Source organism: Zosterops lateralis (assembly GCF_965231275.1).
Source record: "Zosterops lateralis genome assembly, chromosome: 1".
In the NCBI taxonomy this organism is placed as follows: Eukaryota; Metazoa; Chordata; class Aves; order Passeriformes; family Zosteropidae; genus Zosterops; species Zosterops lateralis.
The window spans coordinates 149,329,486-149,354,940 of record NC_139762.1 but is presented as its reverse complement, the minus strand read 5'-3'; the positions used below and the strand labels follow the sequence as shown (position 1 = coordinate 149,354,940).

General features: G+C 42.4%; 1 protein-coding gene across 11 annotated transcripts in view; it reads left to right on the top strand.

Annotated features, from left to right (window-relative positions):
* Positions 1 to 25,455, top strand: part of MTSS1 (MTSS I-BAR domain containing 1) — a 126,283-nt gene that overhangs the window by 47,147 nt on the left and 53,681 nt on the right. The window contains exon 1 of one of the 11 annotated variants that reach the window (XM_083874531.1): positions 4,338 to 4,488. The exons of 6 other annotated variants lie outside the window; for them this stretch is intronic. In XM_083874531.1, coding sequence (XP_083730657.1) covers positions 4,389 to 4,488 — 100 coding nt within the window. In that variant the 5' untranslated portion in view covers positions 4,338 to 4,388. Of the gene's footprint in view, positions 1 to 4,337; positions 4,489 to 13,192; positions 13,320 to 15,475; positions 15,638 to 17,249; positions 17,275 to 22,432; positions 22,470 to 25,455 lie in introns of those variants that run through there. 4 more of the 11 variants (XM_083874527.1, XM_083874536.1, XM_083874528.1 and 1 more) reach the window with 4 other exon arrangements.

Here is a 25,455-nt window from a genome sequence, read left to right as displayed (position 1 = left end):
TGAAAGGGTTTGATTTGCAGGTGACCATTCACATTAGTGGAAAAGTTGGTTTTCACTTTGTGTTTTGTATCCATTTGTCACATTCTCCATGTCTTAGACGCTTTGCTTGCCCTTTAATCCCTGGAGCCCTGCCTGACCCAGGAACTTTAAATTATTTTTTTAAGTTCCTTTTAGCCCCCGTCCATCCTAAACACTGCATTTTTATTTTAACCACATGAGAATTAAGTAGCTGAATCCAGTTGATGAAGGCTGTTCCAAATAGCTCCTGGTATTCCCCACCTCAGTGGTGAGGCTTGCTTCCTGTGTCTTGGTTCAAGTATGGCTTGGTTCCTGTGTCTGCAGGGAGTTTCTTTCCGTGTTAAAGACTGAACAAATACTTTCCTCTGCAGAGTCTTCTGACAAACTGGTGAGAGGAAGCCTGGTTTCACTAAATCACAGGAGAATGACCCAGAGTGGCAGAGCCTTGATGTGGTGGTGCACTGGCACAAGGAAGCTATTGAACATTCAATCGTGCCACTGCTGATTGGGATCAGCGAGCTGCCTCTTAACGCTCTGGTTTGGTCATGGGACAAAACCCAGCAGCAGAGATCTGTGTTTCTTCACTGCCATTTTAAAATAACCCAAATGAAAGAGTTTGAGCTCACTTGATGTGCAGATCCCTTTGAGCTGGAAGAGCAGGGCTGCGGCTCAACTGAGCAGTGGCTGGTGCTCTCAGCAGGGCCACAGTCCTGTGACTAACTCAAGTTGAGGATATTTTTAGTGCTCTTCCTTGAGTTGTTTGTCTGCTCCTCTCTGCACTTGGTTAGTGCTGTGAAGGTCACACAAAGATAATAGGCAGTTGTAAAGAGTGCTGAGAGGGCCAGCTGGTCGGGGTGGCACTCCACCAACAGTGCTCTGCTTTTGAGATAGAGGGATTGGGAAGGGCTGAGAAGTAGTGGCATGCTGCTTTCAAGATACCAAACCTAGCTTTCTTCACACCTCTAAGCTAGGAAATAGGCATGTGCCAGGAAACAAATCCAGGCATCAGAGAAACAGTGACCTGGTCAGTGTGTCTGAAAGGATTAGGGAGTAATGTACAGCCTGCAACCCAATAGTCAGGATCTCTTATCTTGCATTCTTCCCATTCAGCGGGGAGTAGCAGTACCCTTGCTGTGGAGGGGAGGGGATCTGCCATCACTGAATATATTGACAAAGGGAAATGGCAGGAGGCTCCCTTTACTGCTGGACTCTCCTGTAATCAGGTTCCCCCAAGTGTTTGTTTTTCTGCTTCTTACCTTTCATCTTGCATTGTGAGTATTAAAATTGCTGTTGGTGGAGGGTGAAATTAATCCATCCCAAGGACTGCTGCTGTTCAGGTTGCTGGGAACTTAATTGTGTGGCAACATCTCATGAAGAGACCCTAAAACTCACTAAGGAGATCAGGACTGAAGGGAAGTATGCTGCTGAAGCCATCATACTGCCTCTTAGGAAAAGCCCCTGGGAAAAGTGGGGAAGAAATTAATAAAATAAGTCACCAGAATAACACAGTAGTGTGTTATCAACACCTTTCTAGCTACCAGTGCAAAGCATAGCATAACTGGAAGGAAAGAATACTCTTGGGAGCAAATAAGAATACAAATAATATTTTTTTTTTCCTGTGTGTATTAGATATTGAATGAAATACATTGGACTACCTTCAAAGCAAGAACCATGAATGAATTGTTCTAATTTACCTTGCAAAGCAGAGTTGTTTTCCCTATATCCACTGCCTGGAATTGCCTCATTCCAGGGACATTCGGCAGAAACATGCCTTGACTCCTAACTATTCCCTCCACTTCTCCTTCTTGTTTGTTGTTCTCTCCACTTGCCCAGGTTTTCTTGAGGGATGAGAGATGCTTTTCATTTTTTGGAAACTTCTGGCTATGCTGTTTTGTCTGTGGTTTCCTGAGGAATGGTTGTATTGGGTTTCCGAACAGCTGCTCAGGGCAGACCCAGGCTGACGACACACCAGCCTTGGAACTCCTTCCATTACACTGCTGGCATTTCCCTTGAGGCAGGACAGCTATCTGTCTAATGGAATGACAGACTTTTCAGCACTGTCAGTCCTTAAATATCAAGTAAGTGAATTAATAGAGAGCAGGTGAATGTTTCTTTGTAAGAAAGTTTAATGTCATGTAGCTGTTTGATGCATTGCCTCTGGTGTAAGTGTCTTGTCATAAAACCTGACATCACTTGTTCAGTTGTCTTTCAGAATTATTTGCTGCTTTTCAGGTTTGTTAATTATAAGTGACATTACACAGAGTCTGATATGAGCTAGAATTACAACTTTCAGATTGACTGCACAGAAAGAAAGCACATTTCACTAGGAGACAGTGCCGCCTTCATCAGTGTACTCATCTGTTGATTGACAAATATCTGAAGGAATGACTTATTAGGATTGCTCTGGCTCCAGCATGCAGTACAAATAGGTCTTTTTGAGTAGCATGGCACTGCCACAGGAGCCTTTCATCAAATGATTTGAACAGGCTTTCTGCTCTGTAGTCCCTGCCTTAATCCAGTGCTGCAGGTGTGAAACCCCACTGCAGACTGAGGAGCTGCAGTGTTGTGAGGAGGCTGGTGGTGCCAAGCTGCTGTTGGAGCACGAACTTGTAACCTTTATCTGAGCAGTTTATCCCAGTGAAGCTTTTTATTCCAAACCCAAAAAAGGCAACAATGAAAGCCCAACGCCTTTCCCCCACAGTAACAGTTTGTAGTAGTGGTGTGAATCAGCTGTTTATAAAGTATATGCCCAAAATGCTGTCCTTTGAACAGGAAAAAATGGGTTAGTGAATCAGATATCCAGTAAATTGATCTCTAGACAGGAGCAGGGGGGCTTAGGAGGACATGCAGCGAGATAACTGCTGACTGCAGTTGAGGGTGAATGTCAATAAATGTGCTCTCTTATTGTAGCTTGCTGCAGGATAAATGGCTTATTAGGGCATAGATGCAACAGTGTAAAATGTGGGCTTGCAAGGAGTTCATGTGGTTGTCTGAGACAGATAACATGGAAAAGGGAGTTGTAGCAATTTCTTCCTGTCTCCTCTACTCATTAAACCACGAACTTTGAAGAGGGCTCAAAAATTCCAAAAGGGGACGTCTTGATCATTGAGCTGCCCCTGTTGGGAAAATCTCAATGTGTTCAGCAGAGAGCTTTTCATATATCACAGAGAACCTTTGCCCTGCTGCTTCTCCCCCAAGACTGTGAACATCAAGTAAATGCATCAATTTAAAATGGAGTCCTTTGCCTTCCATTGAGCCCAGTGTTCTTCCAGTATTGTGCATGTCCTTCACCTTCATCTGGACTGCCTGAGTGTGTTTATACGGTGATGCTCTATTGCATTCTGTTTTCCAGAAAATAACTATCAGATACTTTTCCCTATCTTTAAGTAGGTCAACCGTTAATCTAATTGATTAACTTTGTAGGTAGTCAATTAAATTGATTTACTCATATAGGGGGCATATTTACCCACTGTATTGGTGTAGCTCACTATGTGGTTCTATGTGGAGGAGTTGTGAAGAAAAGCTTTGCTGGACAGAACCTCCCAGGGAAAACCCAAAAGCTGATTATCAAAAGCAATTAACACTAAAGTGTCTTTTAAAAACAAGTTCAAGGATGTTTTTGTCCAAAATTTCAGACTGTCAGATCACAGTATCTTCATTGAATGGTGAAAGTTTGAGGGTGTTACAAGGCAGTACTTTGCTGGAAACTAACCCATGAAATGCCCCTCTGTTCTCACAAAGGAGTCACTGAAAGATAGTGTTTTAAAAAATAGTTCCTTCAGGAGTTCAGCAGCCACTGCAGTTTCATACTGGGAGCCTGAAGTAGCTGTTACAGCTTGTGTGTTGTTGAGGAATGGGCCATCATTCAAAAGCTGCCATGAATTATCCACGGAAAATGGCCCTTAGATAGGAGCCCCTTGGTGGTTGGTTAGTATAATTAATATAAACATCTTGCTGCAGCTTTACATTTTGGTTTAGCAACTTCTCAATTTGAGAAGAGTCTTGGGACTGCCTAGATTTCAATTATCTCCCTGATGCTGGAGGTGGGGTTTTTGCTTGATGTTAATTACATTCCTCAAGGGAAATGCAAGATAGCAGGCATTGGTTAGGGTTGTGCAGACAGCATAGCTCACACCAAACATCTGAACCCAAAGGAAGTGTACAACTTAGGAGTTAAAAGTGCTATGCTACTTGCTTTTTATTTTAGAAAGCCCTTTTTTAAGGTGGCCTTTGTGGGATGTAGCAAACATAGAGGGTTACAGGCTTGTATTCAAATCACGTTTTCTGTGTTTTTTCAGTTTTTTTGTGAATATTACTAAGTACTTGATTAAAAGAATTCCAGTACAGGAGAATGTGAAAACATGAACTGAATGTGTTGTAAACACCGGAAAGCTAGAAGGTGGCTCAAGTTCTTTACCTGTAGCACCTTTTTACTATTGATGTTGGCTGTGCTGTTGTCATGGTACACAGGTAAGTCTTTGCTGTAAAAATGATGGATTAAGCAGGGTTGCGCCTTCAGCTCAGTGCTCTCTCTTTGGGCAGATGCAGCATGCAGGAGTTGCCATGGAACAAATCCCTTGGGAAATGTCTCAGGCACTGCTGTCCAGAAAGAATCGTGTTCACTTTGGAGAAAGTCCAGCTAGAAGATGGAAGGGAATTTGAGAACAGAGCAGGCAGAGACCTTTCCTCTAATAATCAGGGGCAACAGCTTCAGCCAGACCCCTGGTCACAGATGAAATTGTGAGGGTCATCTTGAACTCTGTAGCACTCCCAGTCTCATAGGGCTCATTTGTCCAACATATCCCAGCGTTCTGTTTAGTGATCCTCTGAATTGCTGCTGTTTTCTGTTCTTGGGAAAGAAGTGATGCTGCACTGATGATCTGGAAGATACAGACACCCTTGGTTACTGCTGTGAGGGGAGGCACAGAGGGATGGCTGCATGGGGGCTACTCTTTCATAGTGGGGAGCTTGTAAGGGTGGAAAAAGGGAGGCAAGCAGTGCTTGGCAGTTGGGAGTTAATTCAAAGAATGCTTGGATTTTGTCTTTCTCTTTTGTCTGACAACACAGCCTCCTCCCAGTTTTCCCACACAATTTCACAATTAAAAGTGTTTCAGCACTGGCTTCTGTATGCTCTTCTGCAGTTTCTGGAGGCAGATGTGCTGAATTTTGTTGCTGGTTTTTCACTTTAACGTAGCCCATGGTCCTTCATGCTGAATAGGTCTTCATTATTCAATACATGGGGAATTGGGATAAGGCTTAGCTCTCTTTATATGAGCAGCAAAGCATACACCCTTCTGAGAAACATCTTTGTTTTGTAAATGCCTTTGCTCCCACAACCTGTTGGAATATGGGTGGATATTGGTATCTTTTAATAGATGGAGCAAGTCAGCTTAGTGTGCTGGTTTTTTATGGCTGTTCTTTTGAGAGGGGAAATTGAGTTAGTGTTACCATGACCAGGCTTTCATGCAAAGCTTACATTTGCAAAACTCCTTCTCACTTGTTTTATCAGCTGCACCAGATCTTATTAAAACCCAAACAGTAGCTCTGACTATTAGCTTAATGATTTAATACCAGCTTCTCCATAAAGTAGCAGCAACAGGTTATTTAAAACATGTAGGCCAGATTCATCTGGTGTTTTCTAGTGAGATTATGTAAACACATTATTATTACTATCAAAACTCTCAAATGCAGGAGATGCACCTAGTCCAGGACATTTTTTGTGTGTGTTTCTCTTTGCTTCTTGAAGTTGTATTGCAGAATATAGTGTAAGGAGGGTTTTTTTGTTTTTACTTCCAAACTTGATATTAACACCAAAGTATTTCTGCTAAGTGTTTTGCAGTGGTATTCTTAATGATCTACTCAGGTTCAAAATGAAAATGCTTTCCTGTGGGAAATCCCATCCTCCTTCTGTAGGAGGGCTGCAGTATGAAACAAAAAGTAAAATGAATGCTAGGTAGCCAGCCCATCCCTGTTTTTTTTTTTGTTATCAAAGCTAATAGCAGAAAGTAACTGCTTAAAAGATTTATAATTCTGCTAGAGTATTGCTACAATTTAAAATTCTGAGGTTTTTTGTTGATATAAGGATAGATAACTATGTAATATAACTTCTGCATTATGGGAAATAATAGACTAATTATAATAGACTTTGTTAGAAGTACAAATAGATGTTTATGAACATTTAGGGCTATTTGCTGTAAAACCCTGAAAGGATCCGTAAATATTTAGGGCAGCCTTTTTCCTGAGAGAGTAAAATCCATAGGTGCCTTCTGTAGGAAGTGAGGAAAAGGGCAATATTTACATACAGAAAGGAGGCAGATGCTCATCTGCTGGAATCTCAGCACTGCAGGAAAGGTACCATTTACAATCTGTTGTAAACTCTAGTGTTCAAAGGGCAGCAATAAGACTCCCACTCAGCACTGAAACTCAAACAAGTCTTTCTACAAATCTGTCCCTTTGCTTAGCTGTTGTTAATTGGTTTGGTAATTGTTGTGACAGCTTTTTTGTGGAAGCAGCAAGCCACTGCATTCTGGAAACAGCTTGGTAAGTTCTTGTCATTTTAACTGGCTGGCTTTAATATTACCAATCCACAAAGAAAGGGTGGACTGGGGAAAATAGATTTTGGTGTTTCTCTGAGAAGGTGGAGACAGGCAACCGTGAATTTTATCCATCCAAGCAAATGACACGCTGCACAGGCAGGTTCAAAATTCATAGCCCTCTTGAAAAATAATTCTTATGATTCACAGAAATAAAGTCTTTTATTTGTGTGTGCGAGAGAGAGAGAGAGTGCAATCATAGAAAACTGCAGCACCCTTGGAGGAAGGAAACAGATGGCAGGAAGAGCTTCCAGATACTTGACAGGCTGCAACAGCCTTAAATGCAGGCAATGATAAATGGGCACAAGATTGGGTTTTGCTGTAGCTATTGTAGTTTAGTGTTGTTAAAATGCCTGATGTGCTCTGTGTTAGCAATACCAAAGTTTTATATTCTCTCTGCTTTGGTGGTCCTTTGTGTAGCTGCTGTGGCCACTGGGGTGCAATGAATGGGAATGAAGATCCAGGCATTTCTATGAAAAATAAAGTTTCTACATAGCAGTAATAGCAGGACTTAATGTTGAGTAACAGCAAGGGAGAAGTGAAACTGAATTTAATTTCTGCTTCTGGGTTGTTCCAGTCTCTCTGGCAGAAATTGCCATGTGAGGGTAATAATTTAAAAAAAAAGTTTTTGCTTGCTTCATTCCTCTACCATTCTCAAGTGCAAAGTTATGGATGGTGTGATTTCTTATCTTGGGAGCTTTATCAGGGACAGAAATAGGTAGCAGTTGATATTTTCTACCTTGCTCAGACTGCTGAGAACACTGGAGAGCAGCCTGCTGTGCAGCCAGTGTCTGTCCAGTAAAGCCCAGTGCCCAATTTCATGTTATTGATTATAACAGTTAATAGATGAATGTATAGTGAGGAAATCCTGTGGCTTCTGATAGGAGCTACCAGTGTGGACTTCTGTGAGGCTGTTTGGACCTGAGTGAGTAAACACAGCACCTCCTCCTTCTAGGTATGGGTAGAGCACAGCTGATTTCCCTTCCCAGGTTCAGCCTGCAGTTGTGCAAGGAGACAACTATGCTGCAATGTAAGGCTAAAACCATCAAGCCTCAGCATGAGGATAAAACTCCACAGGGTTATTTAGGCATGTGAGTTCTCATTGCTTAAATCCTGTCATACTTAACAGAAGTTTCCTCCTATGAGTTTGTAAAGCAGTTTTATAGAGCACTTTAGCCTTTTCACTCTGGATGCTCTTTTCCCCTCTGCTAAACTATCTTGTGGCCTGTGTGAGTTTGTTTGCAGCCATGAGGTGAAGTGTGATGTTCCTCAGACTCAGCTGGAGAAGGAGCTGCTTTCTTTGCAGGCGAGGTGGAGCGTGGGCAGGGAGCTGTGCAGGCTGTGTACGTGACTGAGGACAGCTAAGTAAGCAGGTACTTAACATGTGCAAGCACTTGAAGGAATGCAGCCTGGGACAGATGGCTTTGGGGCAATCTGAAGAAACAGGGAAGGCAATTAAGTTGAAAAGTATCTGCCTGGGCTCAGGAGCCTGCGTGTTCTTACAGCCTTGGCTTTCACTGCTATCTGGATGTCTTCTGAGTGATGGTGCAGTGCTGCCTGGAGTGATCAGCCTCACATCCACCACTTAGCTGTGTGCAGCCAGAGCTCTCAGCTGGCAGCATTTGGGCTGAGGCAAAGCCAGGGTATGTATAAAGTTCTGAAAGTTAGTTCTAGAAAATATGGCCAGAAGGAACTGAAGCCAGTCTGTTGTGTACTGACTGTTAGAATGAAAACATCTGGGTGAGGTTCCACACTGAGTACCCAGACCCTGCTCTGCCCAGGTAGTGTAGAACTGCCCATAGGAGATGTCTTTGAGACAACTTGGTCCTGGACCCCTTAGGGATCTAAATGGTTCAGATAGTCAAGTGTGAATGTGATGGCCTCCTTTGAGCAGGGAAAAAATGCCCTAAGGAGTTCTCTTCTTTTGCAAAGTCTCAATTAAAGGAGAAAGTCAGATGTCTGTGTCCTCACTTGACTTGCTGATGTAATATTAGACTGGACTGTAGGAAGTATCTGATAGAGCAATTCTGATGAGACCAATGATCTGTGATAGAGGTAAGTTGCCATGTAGTATCTGATTGAAAAGGTCATGGAATAGGATTTGGTTTTTTGTGATCTGCATTATTGCTTGCTTCTCTATTTGCAATGGTCAGATTTAATGTTAGTCTGAAGTGATTGTGTCCTGTAGCAAAATAACTTCAAAAAATTAACTGTTATTCAGCATGCTCTTAAAGCAGCCCTTTCCAGCAATGGTTTCCTTCAGCCTGAGCTTGCTGTTTTGCATGGGGTTATTTTTGACCTTTAATGATAATGCTTCTAGATTGAGGTGCTTTTGTTATGGGTGCTTTAATTCTATTTGCTCACATTAGGTAACTCAAAGGACCCCTTGCAAAGAGGGCTCCCTTCTGCCTGTACCTGCATCAGCAAATGGAGATGCTTTTTAAGTGACTGGCAAAAGTTCACTTAGAACTGAGGACTACAGAATGCCTTTTGTTGGGAGGAAAATATTAATATTGCTTTTTATTATTTTTTTTTGGTAGTGGGATTACTCTTTTTATTAATATCTTGACAGTTATTTACTTGAGCATCTGTCCAAACAAGAGAAAAAAGTAACTGGCTATTGTGAAATAAGGCCTTAATGTCTTGCATAATATCTCCAGTCCAGTCTTTTGCTGGCCTGGAATAGTGAAAGAAATAGAGGTGTCCTTAAATTTTCCTTCATGGGCAATAAAGATGGCAAATAGCATATTTAGTCACAGCAGGATTATGGTTAATCCTGTAGGTCACATCAAAAGAAATCTCTATCACTGAAGTTGCATAGCCAGGTTTTTGCCTCTGAGGCTTGTCCACTCATGGAGTCTGTGATCTCCTGGCATAATATTTACTAGGAAAAGCTCCCTCCAGGAACTGCCAGCCTGCCCGGTGTGAAACAATTAAAAAACTAAAAAGATCTGGCGAGTGTCTCCCTGGTGAGTCACGGGCAGAGGGAGTGCAGGGCTCTGCATCATCCTCCCCAGCCTTGCCAGGTGCTTCACTGCCTACCTGAGGGTACAGACACTTAATTTTTAAGAAATGAAACCGCTCCTTTGTGATCCAGCACAAAACTGCTGTCACTTATGCCAAAATTGAATTCCTGCCTGGTTTTGTTTTGTCTCCTTTGGTGTTTGTATTGGCTTGGCATTTTCATATTTTGTATCCAGTGTCAGTATTTGTTTCTGGGAAGAAAGTTTTTGCTTAAACTTTAATTTCTGCAATTTGTTTGTTTAAACTTGTTGGCAACTTTGAAATGCTGCAGTCTGCTCCATATGCTAGTATCAGTGTTGCTATTAGTGACTGCCTTCCAAAGAAAAAAGCAGCAATTAGACAGGGAATGTTTTTTATGAAATAGTTGGGAGTATTCTCAGTTATAATAATATTTGGGAATATTTTTGAGCTATTTTGTGGCTAGTTTTTAATAAACGTGGGGTTACTTTGTGGCTGGTATTGAGTCAAGATTGTACAGAGCTGAACTCAATGAAAGTTCTTTTTCCCCCCACAGACTTGCAATGGACATGATGGTAATAGTCCATATATATAATATAAATAATCATGATAACAGTATGGATCTGATAGGTTACAGCTGACTTGAATACAGCAAAAGCTGTGAGGACAGATAGGCATGTGTTTGTATGTGACAGATGAACAGTGAGGAGGAAAATTAGAGGAAAATCATGATGGTGTATGTTGTGGCTTACCAGGTTAGCTGTGGCAGCTGGACAGGTTGGCCAGCCTGAGACTGTAGCTGACATTTCAATAGCTCAGTGTAGTCAGTCTCTGAAGGCTGAAATAGCATAAGCTTGATGAAAGGAAAGAACAAGTGGAAAATCAGAATACAGGCAATGATTTTAAGAGTCATTGGTAATATTAGACTATTGGAAGGAAAGCCAAGTCTAAGCAAAGCAACAGGACACATGTATCAAACAAGGAGATATTGGCATTACCAAAACCCAAACTTAGTTACAAGCATCAGTGCTCAGACAGATGGGAAGAGCCCTCTTTGGAAGGTAGGGATCTGGAGGAAGAGTTGAGAAGCAGAAAGCAGCCCTTCCATGGCTGGGTCTGTCAGGTGGGTGGCTGTGTCTCCAGCAATCAGGAAATGGGGCTAGAGGGGACTTTGTGACCTTTTTTCAGCAGTGGTTCACTTAAAGTAATGCCTGAACCTCATTAAAAAATGGAAGCGATCCAAGATGTTAAAGACAGGGAAGAAGACTGAAGAGCTAATCTGAGTCATCCACATGAAGTTGTTTATTTTATGTTTACATTTGAGAATACTGAAAACACAGATACTTTATTCAGTGGTTGAGGATGCTTCACTCCAGCTGATCACAACAAAAGTATTTCAGTGGGAGTTTGGACCCTCAAGAGGAAGCTAAGAAGAGTGCAGAGAGTAAAAAGCCTGGGGGATGGAGCCATGTATGACTCCTGGAAACAGCTGGAGCAGGAAGAGGAGAAAAATGAGTAAAGACTAAAGCACAAGAAACAAATGAAGGGGCAATTAAAAAGAGGGAGGATGGCTGCTTGTGCTGAGGATAGCTGGCAGGCTGGGGAAGAAGGGAGTGGGTTACTGAATGTTGTCCAGAGAAGGTAATTATTTCTGGCTTTGAGTTCTGGCTCTGATTCATATCATATTTAAGGAATATATCTGTATTTTTCATGATAAGCAGCCTGAAAGCAAATGCTGGAAATTTGCCATCTGTGGAGAAACTTCTTTGGTGTGGATGTATACCATGAAAGTGAGTGGGACTGAAACAAAGTCCATTAAAAAATTCCTCTTTTTATGGGAGTAAGAGGTGAATGCACTGGACCAGTTGAAATACCCAGTTTAAAAAAAGTATTTAACTGCTGAATTCCTTTCCTAAAAATTGAGTAGCATATGCAGATTTTTCAATACCAAAGTCAGTGTACAAATAAAAAGGGTGTTGGAGGAAGGCAGTACAGGGTGTATTTTGAAAGTTGTGGTTCAGATGCAAGAAAAAGAGCAATCATACTTCATGTTGGATTGGCCTACTATTACAATAAATGAGGATGGTTGACCTTGCTGTATTTCATTTTGCAATTTTGCCTTCATCTGAGCTTACTCCATAATGTCGAGAGCAATCACTGGATGTATCCATCCTCAGTCCTAAATAGATATATTAACTTTTGCATCTATTGAGAAAGCATATGTATTTTGAGGAGGTTTTTGAAAACACACCGTCTCTTTATCTTACCTGATCTCTTACTCAATTCAGACCACATAGAAATTTCTGTAATGAGATCTCCTTGATTTGACTGGGAAGCTTTTATGCCCAGAGCATTTGGGCAGGCAGTTCAAATCTCAGATTTGGAAGCCTGAGTGGGGATGAATTTATTGCTTTCGTTGGTACACTGGTTAATCTGACCCAGCTCGCTTCTGCTAAATAGAAGCAAGCAAGCAAGAATTTGTAAAACAAACTCAGATATTTGTTTACTCTGTCATTTGGGAAGAACACTCTTCTAACGAGCTATTTGAATAAACTCAGAAGAGAAGGAGAGAGTTGGGGTGGATGTCTTCAGACTGCAGTGCACAGTGATGAGGACACACAGAGTCACGTACCATGGCATCATCATTTGGAAGAGCAAGGAGCAGCCTGGGCTGCAGGCACAGCACCTGCATTAGGCTGTTGTACCTGCAGCTCTGAGAACAGGCTCTGCTGTACAGAGACATGGACTGCCAGCCCTGCAGTGCAGGGGTCTGAAAGGAAATACCCCTCTGGAGGTCTGTGGTGGTGTAGCCACTGCTCTGATATTGACCCTTAATGTCTGGAGATAATTTTGGCCCAGCTGTTATAAATTAGAAACCACATTAGACTTTATTTCATCTGTCATGTAGTCAGTGATTAAATTTTACTTTTCTATATTAATAACTATCTGCAGGAGGCAGTTTTTAACCCTACTTTACTGCTTCAAAATAAAAACCTACACACTTTAAGTTGCATGTTGTGTACAACCTGGGTAACAGATTATAAGACTGTGCAGCTTCCTACAGAGTGACACTTCCAAATCCTGAATGTTAACACAGAAAATGGTTCCTGGGGACTCTTCAGGATGGCTGAATATACAGTAGGTTTGCAGTTTGTTGAAAATATCTAGGAGCAATGTCTCATATTTAAATGTATATGTGTTTGTAGTGGGTTTCTGTGGTTGACTCTTTAGGATGCAGTCATCTGCTAAGCTGAAATACAGGGTCTGAAACATGACTCCCCCAAAACAATATTTATCTTCCGTCAAGTATGACTGTCAGTTGGATTTTGTATATTAAACTGGTTTGTTTCCGTTTTCGAATTTGAGATTTGGATAGGAATATATATAACCTTGTCTAGGGAAAAGTTCTTAGCTATGTGTTTGCATGGAGCTTCTTAGAAGAGCAGGGATAAAGCTGTGCTGGTACTTGCAGGTTGTGCAGAAAGCCCCTGTAAATCATTTATCTTTGAAGGTGCCACACATGAAACGTGAAGATGTTGGAAGCTACCCAGGAGAACATAGCAGAGAAGATAAAAAGAGGATATAAAGCCTTTCACTGGAGGCTGCTGGCTTTTAATGTCTTTGTGCATGGAGGAGAAGTCATGGAGAACTCATTTGAAGACTCCAGCTGAAGGATGAGTGTCAGCAGCAAGGGGAGGGGACATTAAAGGGGCCACTGGAAATAAGGTGCCACCCCCCCCCCCCCCCCCCCCCCAAATCCTTTCCTAGTCTGAAGTTATGATTCCAGGTTATGATGGAAGAAACCACAGTGGGAGAGGATTCTGCTTTTGCTGTGTGGCTTGTGAAGGGAGGACTTCCCTTTGCAAAGTTGCTTTTCTGGGTCCCATCTCATATTTTCTAAATTCTGTGTTTAAAATCATCTTCACGTGAAGAAATCTCTCTTGTTCCTTAGTAGCTTCAGGCTGATTTTTGAACATTGAATTTTTACTTACACCAGATTTAAATGTGTTGCATCAGATTAAGAAGCAACATGGTATTGGCGGGGCAGCCTCTTTGCACATCAAATGGTTGTAGAGGGTGGCAGATACTGTAGCTGGGAACTGTGTAACAGGAACAAAGTCTTGTCGCACTGAGCTCTGACATCTGGGGAGGTCTGGATCCACATTGTGTGGTATGGAGCTGACTCCAGCAGGGAAGCTTAACTTCCTCCTAATCTTTGCCCTGACTTGTAGTGCTGCAGCAGCAAAGCTAGTGAGGCCACACAGGACTGGGGGACGATTTTTGTGTGGACTTGTTAACTTCACTGCACAGTCACCTGCTTGAAAGGAAAAGATAATTAAAGAAAATAAATAGGGTGGGTAGGGAGTGGAGGAGACCTTTTGATTTTTCTGTGGTACTAGAATTGACAATTTTCATATTGTTTAGGCCTTGTTAAAATGTTTTGTTCTGCCTTTGTTTTATATTGAATCCTCTGTGCTTGGTTAGCTTCTTTTCAAATTAAAAAAAAAAAAAAAAAAGCCTCCATACATGGATTGAAAGCTTTATCTGTTTATCTCCTCATTAAAAAGACTGTCTATGAAATGTGCTGACAGGGCTTTTACTCTCTTGCTTTCTATTCTCATCACATTTTCCACTCTGAAAGCCTCCCCTCTGCTATTTCTAGTTTCATAGTAAATGGGGCTTTCTGCTGGTGGAGGCTCTGGATGCCATTCCTGGCTCCTCACAGGCTGTGTCCATTGCTGTGTGTGGGAAACCTCAAATGGGCAGTTCAGGCACCAGGGAGGCTGGTTTGGTGCATGGGCTTGATCCCCTGAAAGGCACTTCTAACAGCCTGAAGGGGTCCTGGTATCAAACAGGGTGGGAAGCACATCACAGTCATCTTCCAGCTGGATACTTAAGCAGAAGGCCCCATTCTGGGAAGTGTGTGTGAAGTGGGCCTGCTGAGGCTGGTGAGAGAGAGCCTCAGTGGATCCAGAGCTTCTCAGGACTTCTGGAGTCACTTCAAGAAATTGCTGAGCAATTTTCTTGAGGGGAAAAAAGTAGGTATAGCAAGCATTATACCATTTGAACCACTTCAACATTTCTAGTGGCTGAGTATATCCTTGCAGCTAGAGCAAGTTCTGGTTACAGAAGAAATTGTGAAGAATAACTTTTGGTATAAGCTGTATTTTTACTAATGTGATTTAAATTCTCACAATAACAAGTGATAAAAATGGTGATTATTACCCCAGATGTGATAATGTAGATGCTGTAAAGATCTGGTCTTGACACTGGACCAGTGATCTCCAGCCTTTGCTGACCTCCACCATGGATATTGGTCATCTATCACTGTTTGTTCTGCTTTGCCTATAAATTGTGTTGCATCCGAGCACTTTTGGAGAGCTTGGTAGTTTGTGAATGACCACATCATGCAATTAAAAAATACATGCCTTTGTATATATGTCTCTATCTGAGTGTCTATTTTGTTTCCATTTGCAGACCAAGAAGTTAAGTTACTAGATAAAACCAAGTTAGTATACTATATGTTTCACTTCTTTGCAGTGGCGTCCCTTGTGCTCCACTGTGAAAAAGAAGTTAAACAAAAAGAATAAAAGGAAAAATCTTTTCATTGTCATAAACAGAATTGCAGAATTTTTTGCAAAAGATGCATTACAGTGTTCGTGTGCCAAGTCTTGCAAAAGACATAGTTGCCTATGGGGTGAAAGCATAGTTGTGGATGAGGAGAGTAAACACTTTGTTCTGGTTTTTGCACTGCTTTCACCTGCTCATCCCTTGTAAAAAAAAAAAATCCTGTGCAGCAACATGAACTTTGTGACATCTCGTATGTAGAGCAGACAGCTGCAGGCTCAATTAATTCACCCCTCTGATTTTTTTCATAGTATTTTTTTTTTCCCAGGAGGCTGTAGTGACTTCCAGCCCTCATGGATGAGTGATGTTTATGGCTTGTTGACTTTGATTGAAGTGAAGTGCTGAGTGCTGTTCACAAGGAGAGTGAGTTTGCATGTGAAAGTCTGGATGTCTTTTTGGCTGGATGGCCGGAGCTGGTGGGTACACACAGCTTCACTGGCATCCTTCTTGCCCAAAGCAAATGAAATTTTGGGTGGTGGGTGCAGGAGGCTGAGCCTGCCTGGAGTTAAAGGGAGATCACAGCAAGGAGCTGGCTGTGGAAACAGAGGGGAAAGCAGAGTGTGGCAGCGCAGTGTGCGCGTTTGAGCCATGTGTGCTGTGAACAGACCGAGGAAAAGCTGGCAGCTGCCTCTCCTCCCCTCCACCCGCCCCTGCAGACCCTGTGCCTGCTCTGGGGGAGCAGGAGGAGCAGCTCCCCGGTGCTCTCTGCCAGGGCACACACCTGTAATTCAGACGTGGTGCTGTGACAGCCCCGTGTGCCTGGTGCTGTCTGACACTCAGGGCTGCGTGGGAGAGAGGTGTGGGTGAGGAACAGAGCCAAGAGCAGAGCTGGGGGACTCGCTGCAGAGCCCTCACCAGCTTCCTAATAAACGTACAGGAGGGGGAAAAGCATGGGGTGTTGTGGCATCTTTGGTTAGAGAAAGTGGGAAGCCACCAGTTTCTGTTCATTTGTCTGCTTTAGAAACTGCTCTCCCTTCCATGTGCTTCATCCACATCCATGCTAGTGGATCTGCATACTTTTTGTAGTCAAGAGGATTGTGTTATTTTTGTTATATTGTTTTGTTCAGTTGTTTGTTTTTTTTTAACAATAAAAAGTGATTAAAGAACAGGCTGTGCTAGACCAACTGACTCTTACATTTTTTTAGTTAATAGATTAGATTTTGTCTAAAGCACTCTCCCCTTCCCCAGCAGTAAAGCAGCATGATGCTGGATATGTGCCTGCTTTATGGTACCCTTTTTTTAAGCTTCTGACATAGGTGACTGTGGGATATTCTAATGAAGCTGAAGTTATTAAAAAAAATGAAATCTATTTCATTTCAGGGATGTTTGGGCTTCATGCTTCAATAGTGCTAATTAGATATGTGACCCATTTTCATTCTGCTTTAGCTCCTGGGGATAGTGGAGCCTCATTATAAATAGAAGGACAGAGAATGCCCGTGTTCCTTACTCTAAATAGCTTCTTCAAAACATGCCCAAAGGGCTTTAGGGTGTTTTCTGTGTGGGCATTGGTTATGTTTTCTTTTGCTTTAAGTGAGGAAATGGGACAAGGGGAGACTTCTCTCTCCAGAAATAAATAATTGAATATTTTTTCCTTTCATTTGGAAAATCAAGTGGCAAATCAAGGTCCTCTTGAATTTGAAGTTTGCCTTGTTTTTATTGACGAGGGAATAAACTTGAATATTTTTAAGAATAAAAATGTGTTTAATGTTGCAGCAGCTTCCCATTAACTGGTATTTTTAGCTCACAGAATCCATGCAGCCCGTGTCTTCGTGGCATGCACTGAGTGGCTGGCTGGATGCTGACGAAAGGTAGCAATCATAAGAGGTACTTGTTGAGAAACATCCTGACAAAGTGCACAATGTGACGCAAAACTGAGGCTGCAAGGAGCAAACAGCCCATTCCAGAATCTGTCCTTGGAAAGCCCTTGTGTTCTGTGTTCTTCTTGGCAGAACTCAGTTGTTTCCAGAAAATCTGTAGTAAAGAGACACCCCCAATGACTGAAAATGCTGAACTCTCTTTGGAGTGAACCCTGGGTAGAGACCTGGGGATAAGTGTAAGTGTATTAAAAATAATATAAATGAATAAAAGATAACAGAGTGTTGCTAGGCAACTGTCAAAGGAGCTGTGGCTCCTGCATCTCTGGGCTTTGCTGAAATGACCTCTTATATTTGGAGCATTTTGCCTGCCTGTGGATGAAATGATTGTTCTGAACTTTGCTGATGCACCTCACAGGCAGGAGTTGAGCTTGAGGGCTGCTCTATTTACTGTTACAGTGCTAATGTCCCTGCCCTATCTATATATATATAATTCAAGGAATTTGGGTAAAGCTGAGCTGGATACAGCTCTCAGAACAGCACTCATTTATGACTGAGTAAGTACATTTTTGTGATTTAGCTTTGTCAGTGGGGTTAGTCTGAAAGCAGGTAGAGGAAGGAACTCTCCTGCCACTACACTGTTAATGAATACACTAAACAAAAAGGTAAGATGGGTTTTACCTCTGAATTTACTGGTCTGAGGACTTATCCATAAACTGTAACTTGGAGGCTTGCTGTTAAAACTGAGTCTACTAAAGAAGCAGGCTGTGGCAGAGGAATTTGAGGCAGGTTAGTATAACACTGGTTTTCTGGGCATTTTGCTGGAATCCTCTGAGAGGTCCTTTGGTGCAGAGGAATACAGGGCTGCTCTCTGCAGCTCCTTCCTTTGCATGATAGTTTGACGTGTGTGCAGCAGATGATGAAGTTAACCTTTTCTGTTTGCAGAGGAGGAGGGAAATAACCTTTTCAAAAGCTGTGTTTATCAGTATAAACATAACTTTTTACATTGTAAACATGAGCAGCATGACTAGGTTTTGGGTGGCTGCTTTGTTGCTTGTATCACGTTCCCATTTGGAGTGTGTTAGGTGCTGTCGTGTGTCTCCGCCATGAGAAAACTGCTGTCTAAAAATTCCCAGTGTACAACAGGATGAGGAAAATCACTCCTACAGGGAGCCTATGATGGAATCTTACAGTTATTTAAGCTTAATTCACTGTAGATCTGTAGGACTAGACAGAGTGAGTAAAGGTTAATGCATTTACAAGGCTTTGAAGATCAGAAGAAAACTCGATTTAATTTCAAATTTGCGTTACACTGCGTGATGCCTCACTGCTAAGTATTCCTCAGAAGATGCTGGTGGCATGTTACATGGCTGTTTGCTCTGGTCATGGGTTATTTTGCAGTTTTTTTATCACAAATCTATTTCCTCATTTTGCCTCATCTTCACCACCTGTTTTTTCTTCATTCTGCTGTTTTCATTTTTCTCCTGCGTGTGTTATTTTCAGAAATTTTAGCTCAGTTGGCTCACTGAAGACGTAGAAAAGAAAATCAATTACCGAAAATCAATTCTGAATATTTTCCCTGCACAGAAACATGGAATAGAAGGCTAGGTACTGCCAGGGCCAGGGCCTTCAGTCTCAGTGAACTGACAGCTGACTGTTAATTAATGTTGTACTGTGCAAACCTACAGTGCTCCACAGCTGCTGATAAGCGAGCTTTCCCTTGCAAAAAAAAAAAAAAAAAAAAGCGACAGTGAGGTGGTGATTTTGCTGAATGTTTTGAGTGCATATACCCCAGCCTAGCCCACTCCCCAGGAAAGCATCCGAGGTGGAGGTTGTGTTGCTCCAGGAGGAATGTGGCTCCGTGCCGGGCCCCGCGTGCCGTGCTGGTGTTTTGCATTCCGCTGGAGATAGCGCCCAGGACTTTCTCTTGAGAAGAAAACCAGAAAACACCTGTTGCTGTTGGCAGCTGGTGCCTCAAGAGCAAACAGACAGACAGAGCAGGGTTTTCCTGCATTCCTGCCTACCAAATGTATAGGCTTGGAAAGTCCTGCTTGGGAATAAAGAAATGATGTCTTAGATTCAAAAAACACTCCACTCGTTTTTTCTTTAAGTGGATTAGAGTCGCTATGGATCTGTTCTATAGGAATTTTCAAGGATGCTGATGGACACATCCCAGAGGTGATTTTTTTTCCCTTTTAATTAACTCACCAATATGTTGAAATGGTGAATGTATAATTGATCAAAAGCTTTCTTCTTTGGTGGGGCTGAAGTATAAGCAGATAAGCAAAGGGTTTTAATGAAATTATAGGTAAGTATGCAGAATTTGCTCTAAAGATCACAAGGTCCAAATACGTTCTTAGGCATAAAGATGAGTTACAAAAAAATGCCAAATTAAATAATGAATTTATGTGTTTAGTCTTTCAAAATAACGTGTCAGGCTGGATGGAACAATTTTCAAATCTCCTGCATTGTACCCAACAGTAAATACCTATAAATAGCATGTTCCCCTGCAAGCACTGCATTTTACAACCAGGCATGCAGGGAAGGGATGCAGAATTTAAAGCATTTGAACCAGTTTTTTGTTGTTCCACTGGTTGAAAAAGAGCTGAGGGACCACGATAAACACCTGGGGAAGCTACTGGTGCATGTTAAGTGTTTGTTTTTGAAGACTTGGTGTTGTTACAGAAGAAGCATTTGAAGAGGTTGATGTGTAGAAGACACTTTGTTCCGCTGTCTGGCTCGATGGCCGGGTGCCTTCCCCAGCATGGGGATCATGATGTGCCCATAATTGCAGTTAAATGAACATGGCTGGCTCTCAGGCAAATGAAAACTAATTTGTCACAGCTGTCAGAATGATCATGTCATGTTTGTTGCCTTCAGGAGCAGTTTTAGGCTGCAAATCCTGTTAAGGTCACAGCTTTTTCTTGTTAAATATTGCACAGCATGTTTGCTGACCCTAGGATTTATCTTGGTGGGGTTTTTTAAAGGCAAACACACCAGTTCTGTCTCTTACATAAGCTGGGGTTGAACTTCTGTGAACCTTAGTCATGTGGGCTGGAGCTTGTTAATTTGGTGGTCTTCAAGGACTTGAGCATAGTAGTAATTTGAGGGTTTGCATAAAGCAGTTGAGAGGTTTGCTCACGGATTTGTAGGACCAAGATTTTGGGAGTCATGCTTCAACTGAGCTTTTAAAAAGCAGCCCTCCCAGGCTGGATTGAACACATAGTTACACTGCATATCAGCAGCAGCAGACAAAAGCAGCACAGCAGCTTTGAATTTTGCATTTGTGCCAGCAGGAAATACAGTAGAATAAATGTAAGAGTCCATTCTTAATATCTCAGAAAAACAGAGAAAAATGTAGGCTTCTTGAAATCGCCCTCAGTCAAAATTTCAGTATTTTTTATGCTTTTGTTTCTAGATTAACAGATTTGGTTGAAATGGAATAGAGCAAGTCTTGTTCTGTAAAACAAACAATTGCTAATTTTTGGATGTCAAGCCTGAGGGAGCAGAGAGCTTTACTGCTCTATTCTTGTAAAAAATGGAAACAAGGTTTCGTATAATTATTTGGATCCCTAAAATACCTGAGGCTAATTTCTCCTTCCTCTGTGCTGATGCCTGTAGTAGAACTTCAGAGGGAGAGGTGAAGGGTCTGTGCCTGTAGATTGTTAGAGTGCAAGGCTGGAAAATGTCAGTGGTGTTCATGGAACTGCCCAGAGTCGGAAGAGCTGAGCTTTTAACAGAGAGATCATGCAGACACATTGGCTGCCCCTTGTTTTGGTCACTGCTGAGTCTTGGGGACATGGCCACATGTCCCCTCAGGCTGCAGCTGCCCCTCTCTGTGCACTGCCCCAGCCTGTAGGGGAGGACACTGGGGCACAGCTGTCTGCATCTGCCATCAGCTGGTGTCCCAGAGGGGTGTCTGCAGGGCCATCCTGGTCCTCCTCCACCCTTCTACCTGTGTGGCAGTGCCCAGCCCTTGGCTTTCCATCTTTCCAGCTATTCTGGGACTGGGGAGGGAGAGCACAGCTGGCTGGGGGATGACCAGTGCTGTGTGCAAGGGAGGGGGTAGGAAAGCAGCTGCTGACCCTGAAAAGCTCCTTCTGCTTTTGAAATGAGTCTGCTTTCTTCCAGCCTTTCTGCCTATCCTCCCCTCTCATGGCAGGAGTGTCACAGATCACAGGACTTTCCCATATTGTTGAGGAGCCTCAAACTGGCTCTGCTACTGCCTTTACCTTGTTGTATGTGTCAAACACTTGGAAGTGTAGGGATGGAGTGTACCAGAAGAGTAGTAAATGAGGGAAAATGGAGCAGAATTAGTAAAAATAAACTCACAGAACTGCCTTGTTAATGAGGTTTTGGGCACGGATCAGCAGAAGGTGAGCAGCCTCACCCTCCAAACTTCATTTGCATATATTTTATCTCCAGTTTGGCATTCACATATCCATCCCTTCCATTACAAGAAACTGCAGTCCCTGATGCTCAATGCTTTAAAAAAAAAAAAAAGCTTCAATCTTTCATAATAGTTACATGACAGTTTAACAGTTAATAAAAGAAAAACAAAAAGTTATGCATCTGCTTTTGTAGATTGTGAGGACATGACATTGCAGATAAACATTATAAGCTTTAGCTTAATGATTTATTGAAGCTCATTTTTTCATTTTATTGTAGCTTTCAGTCTCTTGCTATGTAGCTGTCTGGTTTCCCCAGAGAACAGAAGACTTGCTCAGAGATATAAATCTCTGTTAATGATTTTAAATAGCTATCTATCTGTATATAATACAATTTTTTTTTCTTTTGCCCTGGGCATTCAATCATGGGATTAGGAGAGGATAATCAATAATCCTGAATGCACAGCAGAGCCACTGTTGGTGGTGAGGGCTCAGAGCTGCTGCAAAACCCCATCTCTGCCTTCCAGCCCCTCGCTATGAGGCCTCTCTCCCTGCTGAGCATCATGAGATTTCTAGCAAAAATGGTCTCTCCAAGACCTTCAGCCTGCACTACATGCCAGAAGACATCACTGTTTTCCCAGACAGCTCGTGTGAGCTGCTCACCTTAACTCTCTTGTAGAATGAGAGAAATAAAGGAGGAGCTGTGCTGTAGCTTGTTTGGAGCACTGTGGGGTTCCATTAAGTTTTGTTTGTCCTCGGCAAATGAAGGCTGAGTGAAGTTTGTACAAGTAGAAGAACCTGTTGTGAAATAAGAGAGATACTGCAGGCAGCCGGACTAAGGAACATGCAGTGAATGTGAACAGACCCCTGGGCATTAGCCAGGACATTCCTCATCTCCTGTAGTTTGTGTCTGAACCAGCCCTGGAAGGACCCTTTTCATCATGGAAAAAATATGTAGACCTTGGAACTAACATTTCCATCTATTTGTTTGCCCAGTGATCCCAGGCAAGTTCCTGCAGTTGGGATGCAGGACCAGCAAATACCAGGTGTGTTCAAAAGGGCAGGATTATTATGACTTCATATATTTTCTTTTGTTTTATTCACATTAATGATGTATCAGGAAAATAGTGATTTAAGAGATGATGTGTGGCTGCAGGGCCATTTAGCTGTACTTTAACTGGGAGCATCCTGATTGTGACTGAGTATTGCTTCACCTTCAAAGCTCTCCAAAGGCTTGTGAAAATAAATTTATTTACTATCCTTTTTTTGCACTGGAGACATGCTCCCAGCATGCTCCCAGCAGAGAAGCCAGCCCCACAGTTAGTGTTGGATGGAAGTGTCTGCTTGTGAACTTAAGGTGTTGATATCATTTTAGGTCAAATAATGTGATGGTGTTGATTCAAATGAATATACAGAGGCTTGTGAACTACAGCAAACAAGCTTGTGCTACTGCCTGTATTTAGCCTTGAAAGCCAGGTTGTACAAAAGGATGTGGGGTAATGGTTATGGGACCTCCTTAGAAGGTCACTGTCTCCTGTACTGAATATATAGAGCATCAGAGGCTCATATGTGCTCTGTAAGATATGAAAACCTTCTATAGCCTCGAGGTGGTGATCCTGCCATGCAGAGGAGTCTGGTTGTGATGGCAGATGTGTAGTTATTTTATGTGGAAAACAGGAGGAAGAACAGACCTGCCATTGGCGTCTTTGTGCTCTGAAGGTTCTTTGTTCCTCTCTTTCACTTCCCCTTTTGCTCCATGTTGTTTCCTTTGGTCATTTACCACCTGTAGTAAGAGTCCTGTCCTTCATGGCATCATCTCAGTGGGCTTCTTTGATGGCCATTTTAGGCTTTCATGCTGCCTGGAACTGCCCATGTTCCCCTCCAAGCCGCCTTGTCCAGCAGCATTTGCAGGCTGGCTCTAACAGCACCACCAGCATCCATTTCTGTAATGCCTTGATTTTTCAGGGTTCACACCACAGTTTCCAAATAAAAAGGGAGGTAAAATTACCTGCTGTTAGTGTTTCCATGATCACTGACTAACTCACATGTCTGATGTGCCTTCTGAGCTCACTGATTGTAGTACAGCCCTCCCAGCCTGGCGAATTACTTGGCAACCCTACCTGCTCACCAGCTTGTACACACTGTGGGACTTCTCAGGTTTTTTTCTACCAGTTTTTGGCTTAACACAAGTGAATTAGAAAGGGCTAGAAGTGAACCACTGCAGGTGAAACTCTTCATGATACGTTGCTGTGCCAAGTGATCTTTTATCATTGCCTTAAAGGCATACACGGATAGCAAATAGGGCACCATTAGGATTCGTGATGCTGTTACAGCGTGAGACCTAATAAATCTTATGTGTGCCTTGTACTTAGTTCATGTACTTATTCTGACCACTGGGATTTATTCTTAGCCCTGCTATTTCTTCAGGAATTGCTGTTCCTTCATCAAATGGGAGCAGACTGTCTGCTGTCAGACTCGCTTGTCTCAATTAGGCACAGATAGAGATGGGAAATGCCTTGGAAAATGAGAGGTCATTGTCAGTTTGGAAGTTGGAAAGGGCTGGATCTGATCTCCTTTTACTTGTGGTTTTTTCTCCTCTTGAACCACTTTTTACTTTGAGTTAATGCCTGTTTGCCATTTTCAGAAAGTCAATAAATACCCCTGGCAAGAAGACCTGTCCACCTCCTACCTGATCTGTCCATAACTCCATATTTAACTCTTGTATGAATCTGCTTGTGTTATTTTACATATTGAAGTCTAAGCAATATGAGTACTTAAACCATTTACATAAGGTAAATTAATGTTTTTCTTAGTTTCTATGCTTTTGAGTTTGCAGCAGTTGTGTGTGTACTCTGGGACCCGTGTTCACAAATTTAAATCCAAGAGTAGTAACATATTAGGAGCAACTGGAGGAGTATGTGTTGGGATTGACACTATTGGTACTGCTTTTTGTCTGTCACTGAAATGTCAGTAACAGGTTTTTACTCACTTGAAAAAAAGATGCACAGCTCCTGAGAATGGAGGGAAGCACCAATAAACCAACCCTTCCTACAGAAACTTGTTTGACATGTTCTCTACTGTCTTTTCACGTGAGAGGCAATGCATGAATTTTGTTGCTGTGGCTCAGTTTTGTATCAGGAGGTCCTAGAGATCCTGGCCCTCCTCTGACCTGAGTTTTGGTTTTAAGCTCATAGTTACATCTTTTTAATTTCTTCTAGTGATCTCTCTCTATTTTATTTTGATGCTGATGCAATCCATCTGAGCTGGAAAGAGTGATGCTGAGTTCTGTGAAAATGGTGGCTTGACTTCCCTATGCTGGCTTTTTGTGGAAGTGGTTTAGAGGGTAGGAGGGTTAAATCTGGCTGGTATGACAGGAGCTCTTCCATCTGCTCTGCTCTGGTGTGCAGTTGTACAGTAACAAGCCTGATCAAGCTGGTGGTGTGTTTAAGTTAAGGCACTTGCTGATTCATTAGCAGAAATACAGTGGTGAGGAAATCCTCTGCCTGCCAACTGACCGTGTACTGTTACAGTCACTGTGGCAACACGGTGCTGCTGCCTGTCAGGGATACCCAAGGCCTACCCTATTTTTTATTTTTTTCTAAAAACATTAAAAAAAATTAAAAAGCTCTGAAATAGGAAGAAATGTTGCAAAGCTGATTAAGGCTTCTTAAGGTGGTCTGTGAGAAGTAGTTTTGGAGTGCAGATCCCCTTTGTTTCATCCTTCTCTGCCTTTCTTCCATGAGCTGCCCAGAAGTTTGGACAAGCCCTCCATGTTGACACAGACTAAATTATTCTTCTCAATCACTTCTCCACCGTCTCCTGTGCTAATTACTGCTCTGCAAATCTGCCCTCTGGTCTGATTTCTAAATTCATCCAGGAGGCTGAGCAGTTCGGAGGATCTGCTGTAAACATGACTTATCTGGTAGGCAGTAAAGCTGCTCCCGAGCCCTCCAAGGAGAATTAAGCCTGTCTGTTGGGCAGCTGGTTTTATCAGTCTGTGTTGCAGATTAAAACGTGTTTCAATGTTTTTTC